Source organism: Anomaloglossus baeobatrachus, chromosome 6 (assembly GCF_048569485.1).
Source record: "Anomaloglossus baeobatrachus isolate aAnoBae1 chromosome 6, aAnoBae1.hap1, whole genome shotgun sequence".
Lineage (NCBI taxonomy): Eukaryota > Metazoa > Chordata > Amphibia > Anura > Aromobatidae > Anomaloglossus > Anomaloglossus baeobatrachus.
In genome coordinates this window covers 445,970,819-445,987,637 of record NC_134358.1, presented here as the reverse complement: position 1 = coordinate 445,987,637, position 16,819 = coordinate 445,970,819, and the positions used below count along the sequence as shown (strand labels likewise).

Here is a 16,819-nt window from a genome sequence, read left to right as displayed (position 1 = left end):
CTGTGGTTCCCCAAAGCCCTACCTCGAAAATAAGCTCTAGCACATTTTTAGGGGACAAAAAACAGTATAAAACAGTGTCTTATTTTCGAGGAAAGACGGTACTTTTAATAAGATCAGAGATCTCAATCATATGGGAATAGAAAGCAAAAAATACTTATCAGCCACTCCACCACCATCTGCAATTCCTGGTATAGAGAAAGAGATAGACGGATCAGAGTCCAGCTGATCACCAGAAGAAGAAATCCAAAAAAATCCAAGAAAAATCCAGCAATCTCAAATGATAAAAATTTCCAAAACTTTATTTCACATTTTAATATTCCATGATTAGGATTCCATTAAAAGGGAAACAGATGACGTGTTTCATATCCACCAGATCCTTAAGTGCGCTTTACATGCTACAATATATCTTACGATGTGTCGGTGGGGTCACGTCGTAAGTGACGCACATCTGGCATCGTAAGTTACATTGTAGCATGTAACAGCTACGTGCGATTGCGATTGAACGGTAAAACGTTCATCGAATGCACATCATTCAATTCCTAAAAATTGAACGTCAGGTTGTTCATCGTACCTAGGGTAGCATACATCGCAGTGTGTGACACCCCGGGAACGATGAACAGATCTTACCTACGTCCTGCGGCTCCCGCCGGAAATGCGGAAGGAAGGAGATGGGCGGGATGTCAACGTCCCGCTCATCTCCGCCCCTCCGCTTCTATTGGCCGGCTGCTGCGTGACGTCGATGTGACGCCGAACGTCCCTCCCACTCCTGGAAGTGGATGTTCGCCGCCCACATCGAGGTCGTATGGACGGGTAAGTACGTGTGACGGGGGTTATTAGTTTGTGCGACACGTTCAACAAATTGAACGTGCCGCACATATGATGGGGGCGGGTACCATCGTATATGATATCGTATGCTGGATCGTATGGTATAAAGCAGGCTTTACTCATATCTGACAGATATGCGTAAGGATCTGTTGGATACGAAAAGCGTCATCTGTTTCCCTTTTAATAGAATCCTAACCATGGAATTTTAAAATGTGAAATAAAGTTTTGGAATTTTTTATCATTTGAGATTGCTGGATATTTCTTGAATTTTCTATGGGTATAAAGACAGCTCCATGCGTATATTGAGCTATTAATCAATGCTGTGAAAATGTGAACTCTGAAGCGTGCAGAATTATAAATGCAACACTGGTCCAAAATACAGGTGGTGTCTTAACAAAAATAGAACAAAAGTATTAAGAATCATTTTTAAGTCAAATCAATTTTTTCCTTACAAATTAATTACACATCAAAGCTTTAAAATGATTTCCAAATGTGCCTATTTTCTTTATAGCACTACATCTAAATCAGGACATCTGAGGGCTGTCACTAAATTTATAAGTACAATACTGTCAAGAACGTTTGCCTACAAAGAACTCAAACATTGTCAATGTGTGAACGACTTCTTACACTTTTATAATTTCAGCTTTGATCTTAGAAATGTGTAATAATAGCGAGACCAGAACATTGCATTCCATAATGACAATATCAGCCTATTGTCTCCTGATGAGCATGGCGCTCTTGCTATCCTTTTCAGATATCTTGCTTTGATACCTGCGGGAGTCTTGGATATAGCAGAAGAAACAGCAGTGAAAGTTTTGCATAAATGTATTGTGCTTCTGAAGTAATAATACCAAGTGACAGATTCCCGTACAGTATATGCTGGTACATAATAAGCTTCTAGCAGCTTGACTTTAAAATACATAAACATTTTTAGCGACATGGGTTCTCCATTCATATTTTATGATTCTATTTACAGCCATAGAAACTGTGCAAAATGATTCCCACGGTTATCTAATATTTTTCCTTTCAATTTTATTACGGGACATGCAAGTGTTTTTTTAAGACAAATAAAAGAAAAAAATATATAAAACAATAGATAGGGTAGGAAAAAAGGTAGAATAAATAATATAAATTTACACTTTGCAACCCAACATTTAGGTGTAAAATGATGAATCCAATTGCAAAGTCTACAAAATTAAACACAATGCCTGATGTGCTTTTTATAACACTGGAGAGATTTGGCTTTGGTCCCACTGAAGCACTTGGGCTGAGTATGAATACTACCTCTGCATCCCCATTTGTTATGACTAGAGTTGAGCGGACCCATTAAAGTTTAGCTTTGGCAGCTTAAGCCAGATTTTAGATAAAGTTCAGTTTGGGACCGCGACTTGATCTGAACCCCAATGTAAATCACTGATTTGCAGCTCAGCTCTCTGCCAGCATAGAGCCAGCCATAAACAGAGTACTTCCAGGGGAGGGAGAGTGTTTTTTTTCCTCTCTTTTTTTGGACACACTACATCCGAAAACATTGCTTTTGTGACGCTAAACCACTAGGGGCACAAGTGTGCAAGAAGGATGTCAAGAGCCTAGGTGTAATGAGGTGCATGACCGCTAGAAACCACAAGTAACCTAGTGGGAGATGTCTGAAGAGTAGTCAATCAAACGAAGTCAGAAGCCAGGAGGTGACGTGAATACAGAGGGAGCGAGTGAAGCCGAGGTCGCATGAGAGCCAGGGATCAGTAGTCAGGAAGGAGCGTCAATTACCGAAGGGGAACAGTGACAATGGTTGGGTATGAGTCAGAGGCCAAAAAGAAATCAGGGACCAGGGACTGCATGGATCCATAGTCACAGAAAGCTAAAGGTCAGGGAAGCAGGGAGTTGAGTCAGAGCAGGAGAGGAGAGGGAACGAGAAATGGAACTAAGGTAGTAGGACAAGATCAGAACCACTCATGGGAACCAGAAACGTATACTGCGAGGCAGAAACTATAACTGGTGGCGTTCTGAGTGAAAAGGCTCCAAGATATGGGAGAGCGATCACTCGGAATGAGGCACTACCGAATAGGCTCCTCCCACTGGGTCTAGAACCAGAAAATACAACACACACAAAACATATTGACTCTGCAAGAAAGCAGAGCCACCAGAAATAATCATGACAGTGTTTACCCCCAGTGAGAGCCACTCAGAGACTGCAAGCGGCTCGCACTGGGCTGAGCACTAAGTGTACTCAAGCACACCAATGTTCGTTAGAGTTGTTAGATTAGGTAAAGCACCTGAATTCCAAATCAAACACTGATTTTTTGCAAATTCCATGTTCAGTACGAAGACTGAACTTTACTGCTCGGATTTCCTCATTTCTAGTTATAAGCAATAAAATGGAATTGTGGTTGTTCTGTAGATGATAGTTTCAGGGCTCTATAGCTTGTCTTATAAGACTACTATGGTTAGTCTTTCCAGAAACATTTGTGCTTAGAGGTAAGTTAAATATATATCACACAGATTGCATAAACAACGCAATTGGTTTAAAATACAGTACAGACCAAAAGTTTGGACACAACTCATTCAAAGAGTTTTCTTTATTTTCATGACTCTGAAAATTGTAGATTCACATTGAAAGCATTAAAACTATGAATTAACACATGTGGAATGAAATACTTAACAAAAAAGTGTGAAACAACTGAAAATATGTCTTATATTCTAGGTTCTTCAAAGTAGCCACCTTTTGCTTTGATTACTGCTTTGCACACTCTTGGCATTCTCTTAATGAGCTTCAAGAGGTAGTCACCGGAAATGGTTTTCACTTCACAGGTGTGCCCTCTCAGGTTTAATAAGTGGGATTTCTTGCCTTATAAATAGGGTTGGGACCATCAGTTGTGTTGTGCAAAAGTCTGGTGGATAAACAGCTGATAGTCCTACTGAATAGACTGTTAGAATTTGTATTATGGCAAGAACAAAGCAGCTAAGTAAAGAAAAACGAGTGGCCATCATTACTTTAAGAAACGAAGGTCAGTCAGTTCAAAAAATTGGGAAAACTTTGAAAGTGGCCCCAAGTGCAGTGGCAAAAATCATCAAACGCTACAAAGAAACTGGCTCACATGAGGACCGTCCCAGGAAAGGAAGACCAAGAGTCACCTCTGCTGTGGAGGATAAGTTTATCCGAGTCACCAGGCTCAGAAATCGCAGGTTAACAGCAGTTGAGATTAGAGACCAGGTCAATACCACACAGAGTTATAGCAGCAGACACATCTCTAGAACAACTGCTTAGAGGAGACTTTGTGCAGCAGGCCTTCATGGTAAAATAGATGCTAGGAAACCACTGCTAAGGACAGGCAACAAGCAGAAGAGACTTGTTTGGGCTAAAGAACACAAGGAATGGACATTAGACTAGTGGAAATCTGTGCTTTGGTCTGAGGAGTCCAAATTTGAGATCTTTGGATCCAACCACCGTGTCTTTGTGCGACACAGAAAAGGTGAACGGATGGACTCTAGATGCCTGTTTCCCACCGTGAAGCATTAAGGAGGAGGTGTGATGGTGTGGGGATGCTTTGCTGGTTACACTCTTGGGGATTTATTCAAAATTGAAAGCATACTGAACCAGCATGGCTACCACAGCATCTTGCAGCGGCATGCTATTCCATCCGGTTTGCGTATAGTTGGACCATCATTTATTATTCAACAGCACAATGACATCAAATACAACTCCAGGCTGTGTAAGGACTATTTGACTAAGAAGGAGAGTGATGGGGTGCTACGCCAGATGACTTGGCCTCCACAGTCACCAGACCTGAACCCAATCGAGATGGTTTGGGGTGAGCTGGACCGCAGAGTGAAGGCAAAAGGGCCAACAAGTGCTAAGCATTTCTGGGAACTACTTCAAGACTGTTGGAAGACCATTTCCGGTTACTACCTCTTGAAGCTCATCAAGAGATTGCCAAGAGTGTGCAAAGCAGTAATCAAAGCAAAAGGTGGCTACTGTGAAGAATCTAGAATACAAGACATATTATCAGTTGTTTCACACTTTTTTGTTAAGTATTTCATTCCACACATGTTAATTCATAGTTTTGATGCCTTCAATGTGAATCTTCAATTTTCAGAGTCATAAAAATAAAGAAAACTATTTGAATGAGAAGGTGTGTCCAAACTTTTGGTCTGTACTGTGCATGTCCAATGCTAATCAGTATTTAAAGTATTTCCCTCTTGTCTGTTTAAGTAAATAACTATATTCCCTAAAATATACTAATTCTTACACATCTATTCTCAGACCTTTGTACTGTATTGTTCCACTGTTATTCCTATGAGAAAAGTATGAATAAATTTACAACCGAGTATTTCCAGTTTGGATGTACCTCTGTCCAATTAGTATTCAGTGTCAAGACACTCCTTTTTCAAGGATAAATTGTCAATTTATTCATACATTTCACGTTGAAATAAAGAATTATAGTATAACAGAGTTTTAGGAAAAGATGTTCAAGCATTGTTATGTCTTAGGGACTACAAATATTTACTAAAACTTATGAGTCAGACATAAACCCCCCCCAAAAAAAACAGTCTTTGGGTTCGGAGTTCGAGTGCTTTCCGTATGCAAGCCACTGGTGTGAACATTCTTGTGCTCAGGTACACTTGGTGCTCAGACCAGTGGGAGCCACTTGCAGTGTTTGAACGGCGCACACTGGACGTAATAACAGCGTGATCAGATGGAGTGTGTACAAAAAAAATGGAAAAACTTGACCCACCGTCTCCTGGAAGTGCTCTGATTATGGCTGACTGAATGTGGGCAGAGACCTACACTGCCCAATCAGTGACTTCCATTGGGGTTCAGTTGGGGTTCAGTTCAAGTCCTGGTCCTTGAAGCTGCCAAACCAAACTTCCATTGGTCCGCTCATCTCTACCTATCATCTATAGAATCTCTGTAAGTTTCAAAATAGGAACATGCAAATTTATAAACATACCACCAATACTCACCTGCATTACATACAGTATATACATATGAAACTTTATCAATAAGTTCAGTAGTAAGGTTAAAGAAAATCTGTCATCAGGTCAAAAGTAGTCAATTTGTGCACTTATTTTATTCCCACTTTCCCCTGAGTATTCAGCTTGTATTGTTTTATTTACATTTTGTTTATTTCTTTAAAAATCCATATGGTTCCAGATTAATGGGCCATTTTATTTCCTACTAAGTTTTATGGTCTTTTACAAAGCCGGTTGTCCTCATGGGGTAATAATTGGGGATGATCGAATACTTTGATTATTCGGCTTCGCAAATATTTTCCAAATACCTCACCGCTATTCGACTATTCGATGTGCAATTTAAGTCTATGGGAAGCCCGAATAGTTCCGAATAGTTGTTATTCAGGTTTCCCATAGACTTACATTGCGCATTGAATATTCGCGAATGGTTGAATAGCGGCGAGGTATTCGTAAAAAAGATATCCGTGAAGTCGAATAATTGAAGTATTCAATGATCCCTAGTAATAATGCAATGCAACCCAGTAGAAATATCACCAGAAAATCCTGTGAGCACCACCTCCTTGGCGATGAGCAGAAAAATTAGCGCTAAAATAAAAAGATCTACATTTCTGAACTGTATATCAGATTTTAGAAAAGCCCAATATGGAATACTTAGGGGATGCAGTCAAAATAAAATAAGAAATACCAGCAGTAGAGAAACAGGTGATGAGAAACCGTTCCTAAATTACCTCTCAAGATTATAAAATATAATCTCAAAATAAAATAAGAGTAAAAAGGCACTGTTGAACTGGTGGCAGGTTCTCCTTAACATTTTACTTTTTATTATTGGCATAACCACAGTATTTGATTAATGATTGAAAGGCACACAAAGATTTCATCTCATACTATTTGATAAAATATGTGTATTTATGTCATGACCAACATTATATGCATTTGACAGTTTGATTTCTTACTTGTTTTGACACTATACTTAATAGCATTCTGGCAAAGCTGTAATAGTTTCTGATGTGGTTCCCCGATGTCTTTTATATTTACATCCAGAAGTTTTTTAAGTTGTTCAGGATCTTTCCATTCACAGACCTGTAAAAGGAAGGAGAATGCGCTGTGCTATCACATTGGATTTACTCACAACCCTTGGTAAAGAAAGCATTTCATTACCCAATATTTACACCCTTAGGTATGAGTGAGATTACATTGAGAACGCTGTGTCATTACCAATTACAGATCTAGCATTTCTAACTTATTTACATCATCGGAAAACTTCAATAAAAAAGAAAAAACTTTGGTCTCAGTTTGAATTAGGCCTGTGAGCGGACATAATGCGTAGCTGAGTGGTTAGGTCTGTCTGTAGGCAGTACATGGGCACGGTGATTGCAGTGCTAGTGTGCATTGAGCTGTGGGAGTCAGGATTACACACAGGGAAGGTACAAAGCAAATAACCACTGAAATGAGGTGGAGGAATAGCAGTGCAGACGTCTGTAATTTGAGTCATCCAAGCCTGCAGTTTCTTGTAAGACATTGAATATATTCACATCTATACATTAGAAGCAATTAGTATGGGATTTATTTTCACTCTTCGAAGTCTGCATATTGGTAGGAAAGGGGAATTCTATAAGGAGTTGATTTTAATTAAAGCATAAATTGTCAAAAGGTCAATTAGCTGTTACTTTCACATGAATTAAAAAAGTAAAATAAATCTAAAATATTTCATGATTATGATGTCATGATCCAGGCCAGTATCTGCCGCTGTGGTATCTTCAAGCTTTGGCCTGGTCATGTCATTGGTTAATTTCTCCATGAATTGTACCAGTTTCAGGGATGCTTTATCTGGGTGCTGCACCTCTGGTTCAGTGCCAGTGATAGTCTATGTCTGTGTGTGTAGCTGGCTCTGTTGAGGTAATCTCCCGCCTAACCTGTGTCTGTATATCCTCTCCCAACACCGTCCCGCTTGTCATACCTTTGTTTGTAGTTTGACTTCCAGGTACTTGACTTATGCTCTAATCCTTGACTTGGCTCTGTCTTTCCCTTCGGCTTTCTCTAATACCGTTAGACTCCTGACCCTTTTGCTTGCTTCTGACTCAGTTTGTTTACCCCTCATACATTGATTTGACTTCCTGCTGCTGACTTAGCTGTCTGGCATGACTCTACGTCCACCTTGTGGTGAGGTGACTCCGCTGTACTACTCTGGGCCACGTCTAAAGCCCGCTTTAAACGCTACAATGTATCTTACGATGTGTCGGCGGGGTCACGTCGTAAGTGACGCACATCCGGCATCGTAAGGTACATTGTAGTGTGTGACAGGTACGTGCGATTGCAATTGAACGGTAAAACGTTCATCGCATACACGTCGTTCATTTCCTAAAAATTGAACGTCAGGTTGTTCATCGTACCCGGGGTAGCACACATTGCAGTGTGTGACACCCTGGGAACGATGAACAGATCTTACCTACGTCCTGTGGCTCCCGCCGGCAATGTGGAAGGAAGGAGGTGGGCGGGATGTTTACGTCCCGCTCATCTCCGCCCCTCCACTTCTATTGGCTGGCTGCTGCGTGACGTCGCTGTGACGCCGAACGTCCCTCCCACTCCAGGAAGTGGATGTTTGCCGCCCACAGTGAGGTCGTATGGACGGGTAAGTGCGTGTGACGGAAAATAATCGTTTGTGGGACACGGGGAACAAAATTGAACGTGTCGCACATACGATGGGGGCGGGTACGATTGCATACGATATCATATGCAGAATTGAAAGGTGTAAAGCAGGCTTTAGTGTAAGCTTGACATATGACTGTTTATGTGAAAGCCTGAACTCCAGAAATCAAAGACTGTTTCCATATTGGTGCCGAACTAACCAGATTTACTATATAGTGTCACGCTCCCCGGGTCCTCACCCCCGCTCCCCGGCTCACCTGCCACGCTCCCCGCTCTCCAGCCTCCGGTGCCCGTCTTTCCCAGGCCCCCTGGTGCTCGATTCCGGCGCCCGACGGCTGCCCAGGACCTGGCCGGCTCCCCTGCGTCCTCCTCTCAGCCTCCTTCCCTGGCTTCTGGCACCCGGGCGGCGCGCATGCGCATTAGGGCGCGCGCGCGGTCACTGACCCTTTCTTAAAGGGCCAGCGTCCATTAACAGGAAATGAGGTTGAACAGGTACAGGGTATAAAGGGGGTTATTGTACAAGGGGGCGGGGCCTGATCTTCGTGTTTCCTAAGCTAGGAGTCAGGTCTCCTGGTGTCGCTGTGCATATACTCACCTATCTCTCTTGTAGAGCCGTGCCTGCCTCGCCATCCAGTCTGCCGTATCCTGAACCCCGAACGCTGTCCATCTGCCATCCTGACAGTCCGCACCATCTCGGATCCCTGCGGTGACCCGTCATCTCGCTCCCAAGGTTCCGGACCCCGCCTGACATCATCTCGGCTTCCGAACCTGAGCTGCGTCACCAGGACTACCACCCGTGACTCCGTGGTCCCAGGGACTTCTCCGCTATCCTCGTGTGCAAGGACTGTTCTGCTGTTTCTAGTGTTCCAGCTGCCGGACTCTTTACCACCATCTAGGAGTTCGGTCCAGTGGATCCACCTCCGGGGTCTGCCCGTACACCTGGCCGTGACAGTAAGATCAGGCCATGGATCCCGCTGCAGCACTAGCGGCCTTGCAAGAAGAACTCCAACGCCAGCGTGAAGTCCAGACCCGCATGCTGAACTTTATGACGTCCGTGGACACCCGCCTGTACACGTTACAAGCGGCAGTTACGCCTTCAACATTCCGGGCCTCCTCTAGTCAATCCACGGCTCCCGCACCCGTGGCAGCCTCTTCGAATGCTTCCCAACTCCGTTTGGCTTCACCACCTCGTTATGCCGGAGATCCCAAGACCTGCAGGGGCTTCATAAACCAATGTTCCCTTCATTTCACGCAGCTACCACACTTGTTTGCCTCCGACCAAGCCAAGGTCGCCTTCATCATGTCTCACCTAGAGGGCGAGGCACTGGCGTGGATGAACCCCTTGTGGGAGAAGGAGGACCCTATGACCAAGGATCTTCAAGAGTTCCTGCAGGCCTTTCGCAGCACCTTTGACGAGCCGGGACGCGCCTCTGCCTCTGCTTCATCCCTTCTCCGCTTACGTCAAGGAACACTGACGGTGGGCCAATACGCCATCCGTTTCCGCACTTTGGCTTCAGAACTCGGGTGGAATAATGAGGCCCTAACAGCCGCCTTCTGGGAAGGACTCTCGAGTCGCATCAAAGATGAGTTGGCGGGTCGTGACGTGCCCTCCACCCTAGATGCCCTGATTGCCCTAGCAACTCGAGTGGACATTCGTTTTCAGGAGCGCTCCAAAGAGCTATCTCGTGAGAGACGGCCGGTACGGCATTCCTCTCCACCGCTGAAACCCTCCGTACTTCAGTCATCGGCAGCTGGAGCTCCCGTCCACGAGCCCATGCAGATCGACCGAGTGCGTCAGTCTGAACAACGTCGAGCAGAGCGGCTCGCCAAGGGCCTCTGCTTTTACTGCGGTGAGGGCACACACCTGCTACGATCCTGTCCAGAGAGGCCGGGAAACTCCAAAGCCTAGGGTTGGTAGGAGAGGCCACCCTAGGTGCTGGGACTCTCTCTGACCCGGTTACATGGACAGTGCAAGTGACAACGGGAGAGACGCGGTTCACGGCTGATGCCTACCTCGATTCCGGGGCAGCAGGCAATTTCATCCAGCAGGCCACGGTGGACAAGTACCGGGTGCCTGTTATGCCACTCGACAAGCCTCTAGTGATTGCCTCGGTGGATGGGAAACCCCTCTCTGACACCATCTCCTGGATCACCAGGCCGGTCGAACTGCGTATCGGTGCCCTTCACACCGAGAACCTCACTTTCTACGTCCTTCCACACATGTCCCACCAAATCCTGCTGGGACTTCCATGGTTGCGGACACACGAACCAGCAGTTAGCTGGGGTACTGGCGAAATCACCCGATGGGGCTCTTCGTGTCATGAGAGGTGCCTAAAGTCCATACAACCCATCCGACGACCTCCGGTTCCAGAGAACCTACCGGGGCTGCCCTCGGCCTATTGGTCCTTTGCAGATGTCTTTGACAAAAAGGAATCCGAGGTACTGCCGCCACATCGTCCATACGATTGTGCCATCGACCTGCTTCCAGGAACAACCCCACCACGAGGACGGATATATCCTTTATCTCCAGCCGAAACAAGGGCCATGTCAGCTTACATCTCAGAGAGCCTAGCAAGGGGGTTCATTCGGAGATCCTCCTCTCCTGCTGGAGCAGGTTTCTTCTTTGTTAAGAAGAAAGAGGGCGACTTACGCCCATGCATAGACTACCGGGGTCTGAATCAAATCACCGTAAAAAACAAGTACCCTCTGCCGCTCATTCCCGAATTGTTTGACCGGCTTAGAGGAGCTCGTGTGTTCACCAAGCTGGATCTTCGGGGTGCTTACAATCTGGTACGCATCCGCTCTGGTGACGAATGGAAAACCGCGTTCAATACGCGCGATGGACATTATGAGTACTGCGTGATGCCCTTCGGCCTGTGTAACGCTCCTGCCGTCTTTCAAGAACTGGTGAACGACGTGTTCCGGGACCTTCTCTACATCTGTGTGGTAGTGTATCTAGATGACATCCTGGTCTTCTCTCCGGACCTCCAAACCCACAGAGAAAACGTACAGCTGGTTCTACAAAGACTGAGAGAGAATCGTCTGTACGCAAAGTATGAGAAGTGTGTCTTTGAGCAGTCTTCTCTCCCCTTTCTGGGGTACATCATCTCTGATACTGGACTGCAGATGGATCCCAAGAAGGTCTCCGCCATTCTCAACTGGCCTCCTCCATCTGGACTGAAGGCAATCCAACGCTTCCTGGGATTCGCCAACTACTACCGCCAGTTTATCCCTCACTTCTCTGCCTTGACCGCTCCTCTCTCCGCTTTGACTAAGAAGGAGGCTAATCCAAAGGACTGGTCACCTGCGGCTGACGCCGCGTTTGGTTCTCTGAAGCGGGCTTTTGCTTCCTCTCCTGTGCTCCACCGTCTGGAGTTAAACCGCCAGTTCACCTTGGAGGTGGATGCCTCCTCCTCAGGAGCCGGAGCAGTGCTCATGCAGAAGTCCTCCTCCGGGAAGATGGTGACTTGCGGATTCTTCTCCAAGGGCTTCTCAGCGCCTGAACGCAACTACACCATCGGTGACCGAGAGCTCTTGGCAGTCAAACTGGCTTTGGAAGAATGGCGCTACCTCCTGGAAGGTGCAGTGTACCCCGTGATTATTTACACGGACCACAAGAACTTGGAATACCTACGGTCCGCTCAGCGTCTGAACCCACGGCAAGCCAGGTGGTCCCTATTCTTTGCCAGGTTTGATTTCCAGCTTCACTTCCGACCCGCGGACAAGAATGTACGCGCTGATGCCTTGTCCAGGTCTTTCATGCCCATGGAGCAGGAGGAGGAGACTACCCAACCCATCATCTGTCCTAGCAAAATCATTCCGGTGGCTCCTGTCACCCTGGCCCAGATACCGCCCGGGAAGACCTATGTCTCTGAGGTAGACAGGGAAAAAGTGTTACACTGGGGTCATGCCTCGAAAACAGCCGGTCATGCTGGTCAGAAAAAGACATGGGGTGCGATTGTACGTCATTATTGGTGGCCATCCCTTCGCACGGACGTCGCTGCTTTTGTCTCTGCCTGTTCCTCTTGTGCCAGGAACAAGACGCCCAAACACCTCCCATATGGCCGTCTTCTGCCTCTGCCGATACCCTCAGTTCCGTGGCAACACATAGCAATGGACTTTATTACGGACTTGCCATTGTCCTCCGGACACACAGTCATATGGGTCGTGGTGGACCGGTTCTCTAAAATGGCCCATTTCGTCCCTATGGCTGGACTGCCCTCTGCTCAGGAACTCGCGGACGCCTATATACAACACATCTTCCGCTTGCATGGTTTTCCATTACACATCGTATCCGACAGAGGAACTCAGTTCACCTCCCGCTTCTGGAGGGCTCTCTGTAAACATCTGGGAGTGACTCTGGACTTTTCATCTGCATACCATCCTCAGTCTAATGGCCAGGTAGAGAGGGTCAATCAAATCTTGACCTCTTTCTTACGTCACTATGTTAACGCCCATCACGACGACTGGTCCGCTCTTCTTCCTTGGGCTGAATTCTCCCACAACCACAACATCAGTGAGTCGTCCTCCAGCTCTCCCTTCCATGTCGTTTACGGACTTCAGCCTTCCATCCCATTGCCTGTATCCCCTTCTTCGGATGTCCCTGCTGCAGATACAGTAGCCCGTGACTTTGCAACCATTTGGGACTCTGTCAAAGCGTCCCTTGGGCGTGCTTCCCTGCGGATGAAAAGACACGCAGACAAGAAACGTCTGGACCCTCCGTGTTTCTCTCCTGGAGATCTCGTCTGGCTTGCTTCCCAGTACGTCCGCCTGAAGATACCTTCATACAAGCTGGGTCCTCGCTACATTGGGCCGTTTAAAGTCCTCAAAAAGATCAATGAGGTCTCCTACAAGCTTCAGCTTCCGGCCACGATGAGGATACCCAACTCCTTCCACGTCTCCCTGCTCAAGCCGGTTGTCCTAGGTCCCTTCTCCGCTGCTGCCAGTCCGGCTCCTCCACCTATTGCCGATAACGACATCTATGCGGTAAGGGATATCGTGGCCATGAAGACCGTACGAGGTCGACAGTTCTTCCTGGTGGACTGGGAGGGGTATGGTCCTGAGGATAGGTCCTGGGAGCCCAGGGAGAACGTGGGAACTCCTCTTATCCGTGCCTTCATGTCCCGGTTGCAGGGAGGGGGGCGTGGGGGGGGGGTACTGTCACGCTCCCCGGGTCCTCACCCCCGCTCCCCGGCTCACCTGCCACGCTCCCCGCTCTCCAGCCTCCGGTGCCCGTCTTTCCCAGGCCCCCTGGTGCTCGATTCCGGCGCCCGACGGCTGCCCAGGACCTGGCCGGCTCCCCTGCGTCCTCCTCTCAGCCTCCTTCCCTGGCTTCTGGCACCCGGGCGGCGCGCATGCGCATTAGGGCGCGCGCGCGGTCACTGACCCTTTCTTAAAGGGCCAGCGTCCATTAACAGGAAATGAGGTTGAACAGGTACAGGGTATAAAGGGGGTTATTGTACAAGGGGGCGGGGCCTGATCTTCGTGTTTCCTAAGCTAGGAGTCAGGTCTCCTGGTGTCGCTGTGCATATACTCACCTATCTCTCTTGTAGAGCCGTGCCTGCCTCGCCATCCAGTCTGCCGTATCCTGAACCCCGAACGCTGTCCATCTGCCATCCTGACAGTCCGCACCATCTCGGATCCCTGCGGTGACCCGTCATCTCGCTCCCAAGGTTCCGGACCCCGCCTGACATCATCTCGGCTTCCGAACCTGAGCTGCGTCACCAGGACTACCACCCGTGACTCCGTGGTCCCAGGGACTTCTCCGCTATCCTCGTGTGCAAGGACTGTTCTGCTGTTTCTAGTGTTCCAGCTGCCGGACTCTTTACCACCATCTAGGAGTTCGGTCCAGTGGATCCACCTCCGGGGTCTGCCCGTACACCTGGCCGTGACATATAGGAACTTGTCAGGTCTGGGTCCTGCTCTGCCCCCATCCATTTTGAGGCCTCACATAGTGAGATGAAATGCTAGAGTTATGGACCATCCTGAGGGGTTGTAGTGGAATAGATTTTACACTTTTTGATCAAAATAGTGTCAACTAAGTACTCTATGTTATTTATGGTACATGTACTATAACTGTATATTTACTTACTGCAGAATATTATTATTGGATTTTATTGCAGGTGTTTTATCCCTACCATTCCCTCTCATCTTTCAAACTGTTTTTTTTTTTTACTTTCGCTCTGATGACAGTTTGAGAATCTCCAAAGCATGCTGGAATACTAAAATGAGATGCCATCTGGGGGCTGAGTCTGTAGTCTCTGCAGGGTGGAGATCGCAATGTTTCCTGCCGCCATCGGAGGTCCCATGACCCGATCACGGGGAACTGATCGTTGGCATGGTAGTGTTGCTATCATGACGTAGTTCCTGCAAGAACTGACGGAGCAGTGGCTCTTAAAAGAAAAGTACATTTTTGCTAATCAGATCCTATGCAGCTCTGATCAACAGAAATGCACAAGTGATCAGATTGCTGATCCATAAAGTCCTTTAGGGGAACAAGTAAAATAAATAAAAAATGTATAAAAAATTTAAAAAAATATGAAAAAAAATCCTAAATGTTCAAATCACCGCCATTTTGCAACATTGAAATTAAAATAGTAAAAAAAAAACAAAAAACACATATTGGGTATTGCCGTATTCAGAAATGCCCAATCTATCAAAATATAAAATCAATTAATACATGACTTGGTGAGAAAAAAAATTCCAAACACCAAAATAACGTTTTTTTAGTCACAGCAAAAAATTTTTTCAATGCAATAACAGACAAGAAAAACGTAGCATCTGCACAAATATGGAATCATTGAAAGCTTCAGCTCAAGACGCAAAAACTAAGCCATCACTGAGCCCCAGATCCTGAAAATTGAGAACATCCGTGTCTCAGAAAATGGTGCAAAAAGCACAATTCTTTTTTTGGATAAACTTCTGATTTTTTTTTTTAACTCTTAACATGAAAGTAAAAGTATACATATTTCATATCTGTGAACTCACACTGACATGAGGTATCATACTGACACATCAGTTTTACCATATATTGAACACAATGAATTTAATATCCAAGAATAATCATACAATTACATACAAATACTTTGTTTTTGCAATTTCACCGCACTTAGAATTTTTTACTATTTTCCAGTAGACTATATGGTGAACTAATAGTTTACCGTATTTTTTTAACTATAAGACGCACTTTTATTCCTCCAAATTTGAGAGGAAAGTGTGGGGTGCATCCTATAGTCCGAGGCAGTGGCTGTGGAATGGGAGGCAGCGGCTGTGGAGTTTGATCACAGGAAGCAGGGAGGGTCGCTGCTGCAGGAAGCCGGTGGCTGGAGAAACCACGTATTCCCGCTGTTTAAAGTAAAGGAATATTCATTAGCTGCTCCCCGCCCACCTCTCTCCACTTTCTTCAGTCAGTGACTAGAGGTGGGTGTGAGGAGCAGCAAATCAACACTTGTTTAATTTAAATAGCGGACACACGTGGGTGCCCCTGCTGCCGGCTTACTGCAGCGACTGTTTAGGAGGCAGGAGCAGGGTGCCGCTGCAATCATGTCTGGCCCGGAGGAAGTGCAAATCACTACAGTGTTACTGTATACCTAGATGGGATTGGATTATATATATATATATATGTATTTATATATATTTATATATGTATATATATATATATATATATGTATATATATATATATATATATATATATATATATATATATACATACATACAATCACACACACACACCAGGTTAGAGGATCGCACATATAAGGATGGGGAACATACATATTCCACGATGGGGGCCATATATACCTGGAAGGGGCCCAGAATGGGGGATATGAGTACAGAATTTGGGGATATTATTACCTCCATAAGAGTGTCAGCAGCAGACCCAACCCCCCCATAACAGTGTGTCATTACCACATTGTTTTACTTCAAATTTTTTTTCTAGTTTTTCCTTCTCTAAAACAAGGGTGCGTCTTATAGTTCAAAAAATATGGTAATCCCAAAGTACTACTCGTCCTACAAAAAATAAGCTCTCATATGGGAATATTGGCAGGCAAATAAAAAAGTTATGGCTATCAGAAGGAGAGCAAAAAACAAAAATGAAAAATGGAAAATCGTGAAGGGGTTAAAAAGATTTTTAGCATGAAAAGTAATGTTAATTTTAGATTAGCCCTTTAAATTAACTCACTTTCTTCCTTTCCATTTAAATGTACAAAAGGACGTTATGTGAATGCAAGAAAAAAATTCTACATATGATTAGTCATCATATTTGATCTAAATATTTGGAATAAATATAATTCATCACAACTCACTGCTATAACTTTTTTGCACTGTTGTATTTGCATTCCTACAATATATTCCTTTTAGAATAGTGTCGGACTCGAACAT

At 45.5% G+C, this 16,819-nt stretch overlaps 1 protein-coding gene across 1 annotated transcript in view; it reads right to left on the bottom strand.

The window, feature by feature from the left end:
• Window positions 1-16,819, bottom strand: part of GADL1 (glutamate decarboxylase like 1) — a 495,595-nt gene that overhangs the window by 373,319 nt on the left and 105,457 nt on the right. Inside the window, exon 3 of the mRNA XM_075315246.1 lies at window positions 6,747-6,873. Coding sequence (XP_075171361.1) covers window positions 6,747-6,873 — 127 coding nt within the window. The remainder of the gene's footprint in view (window positions 1-6,746; window positions 6,874-16,819) is intronic.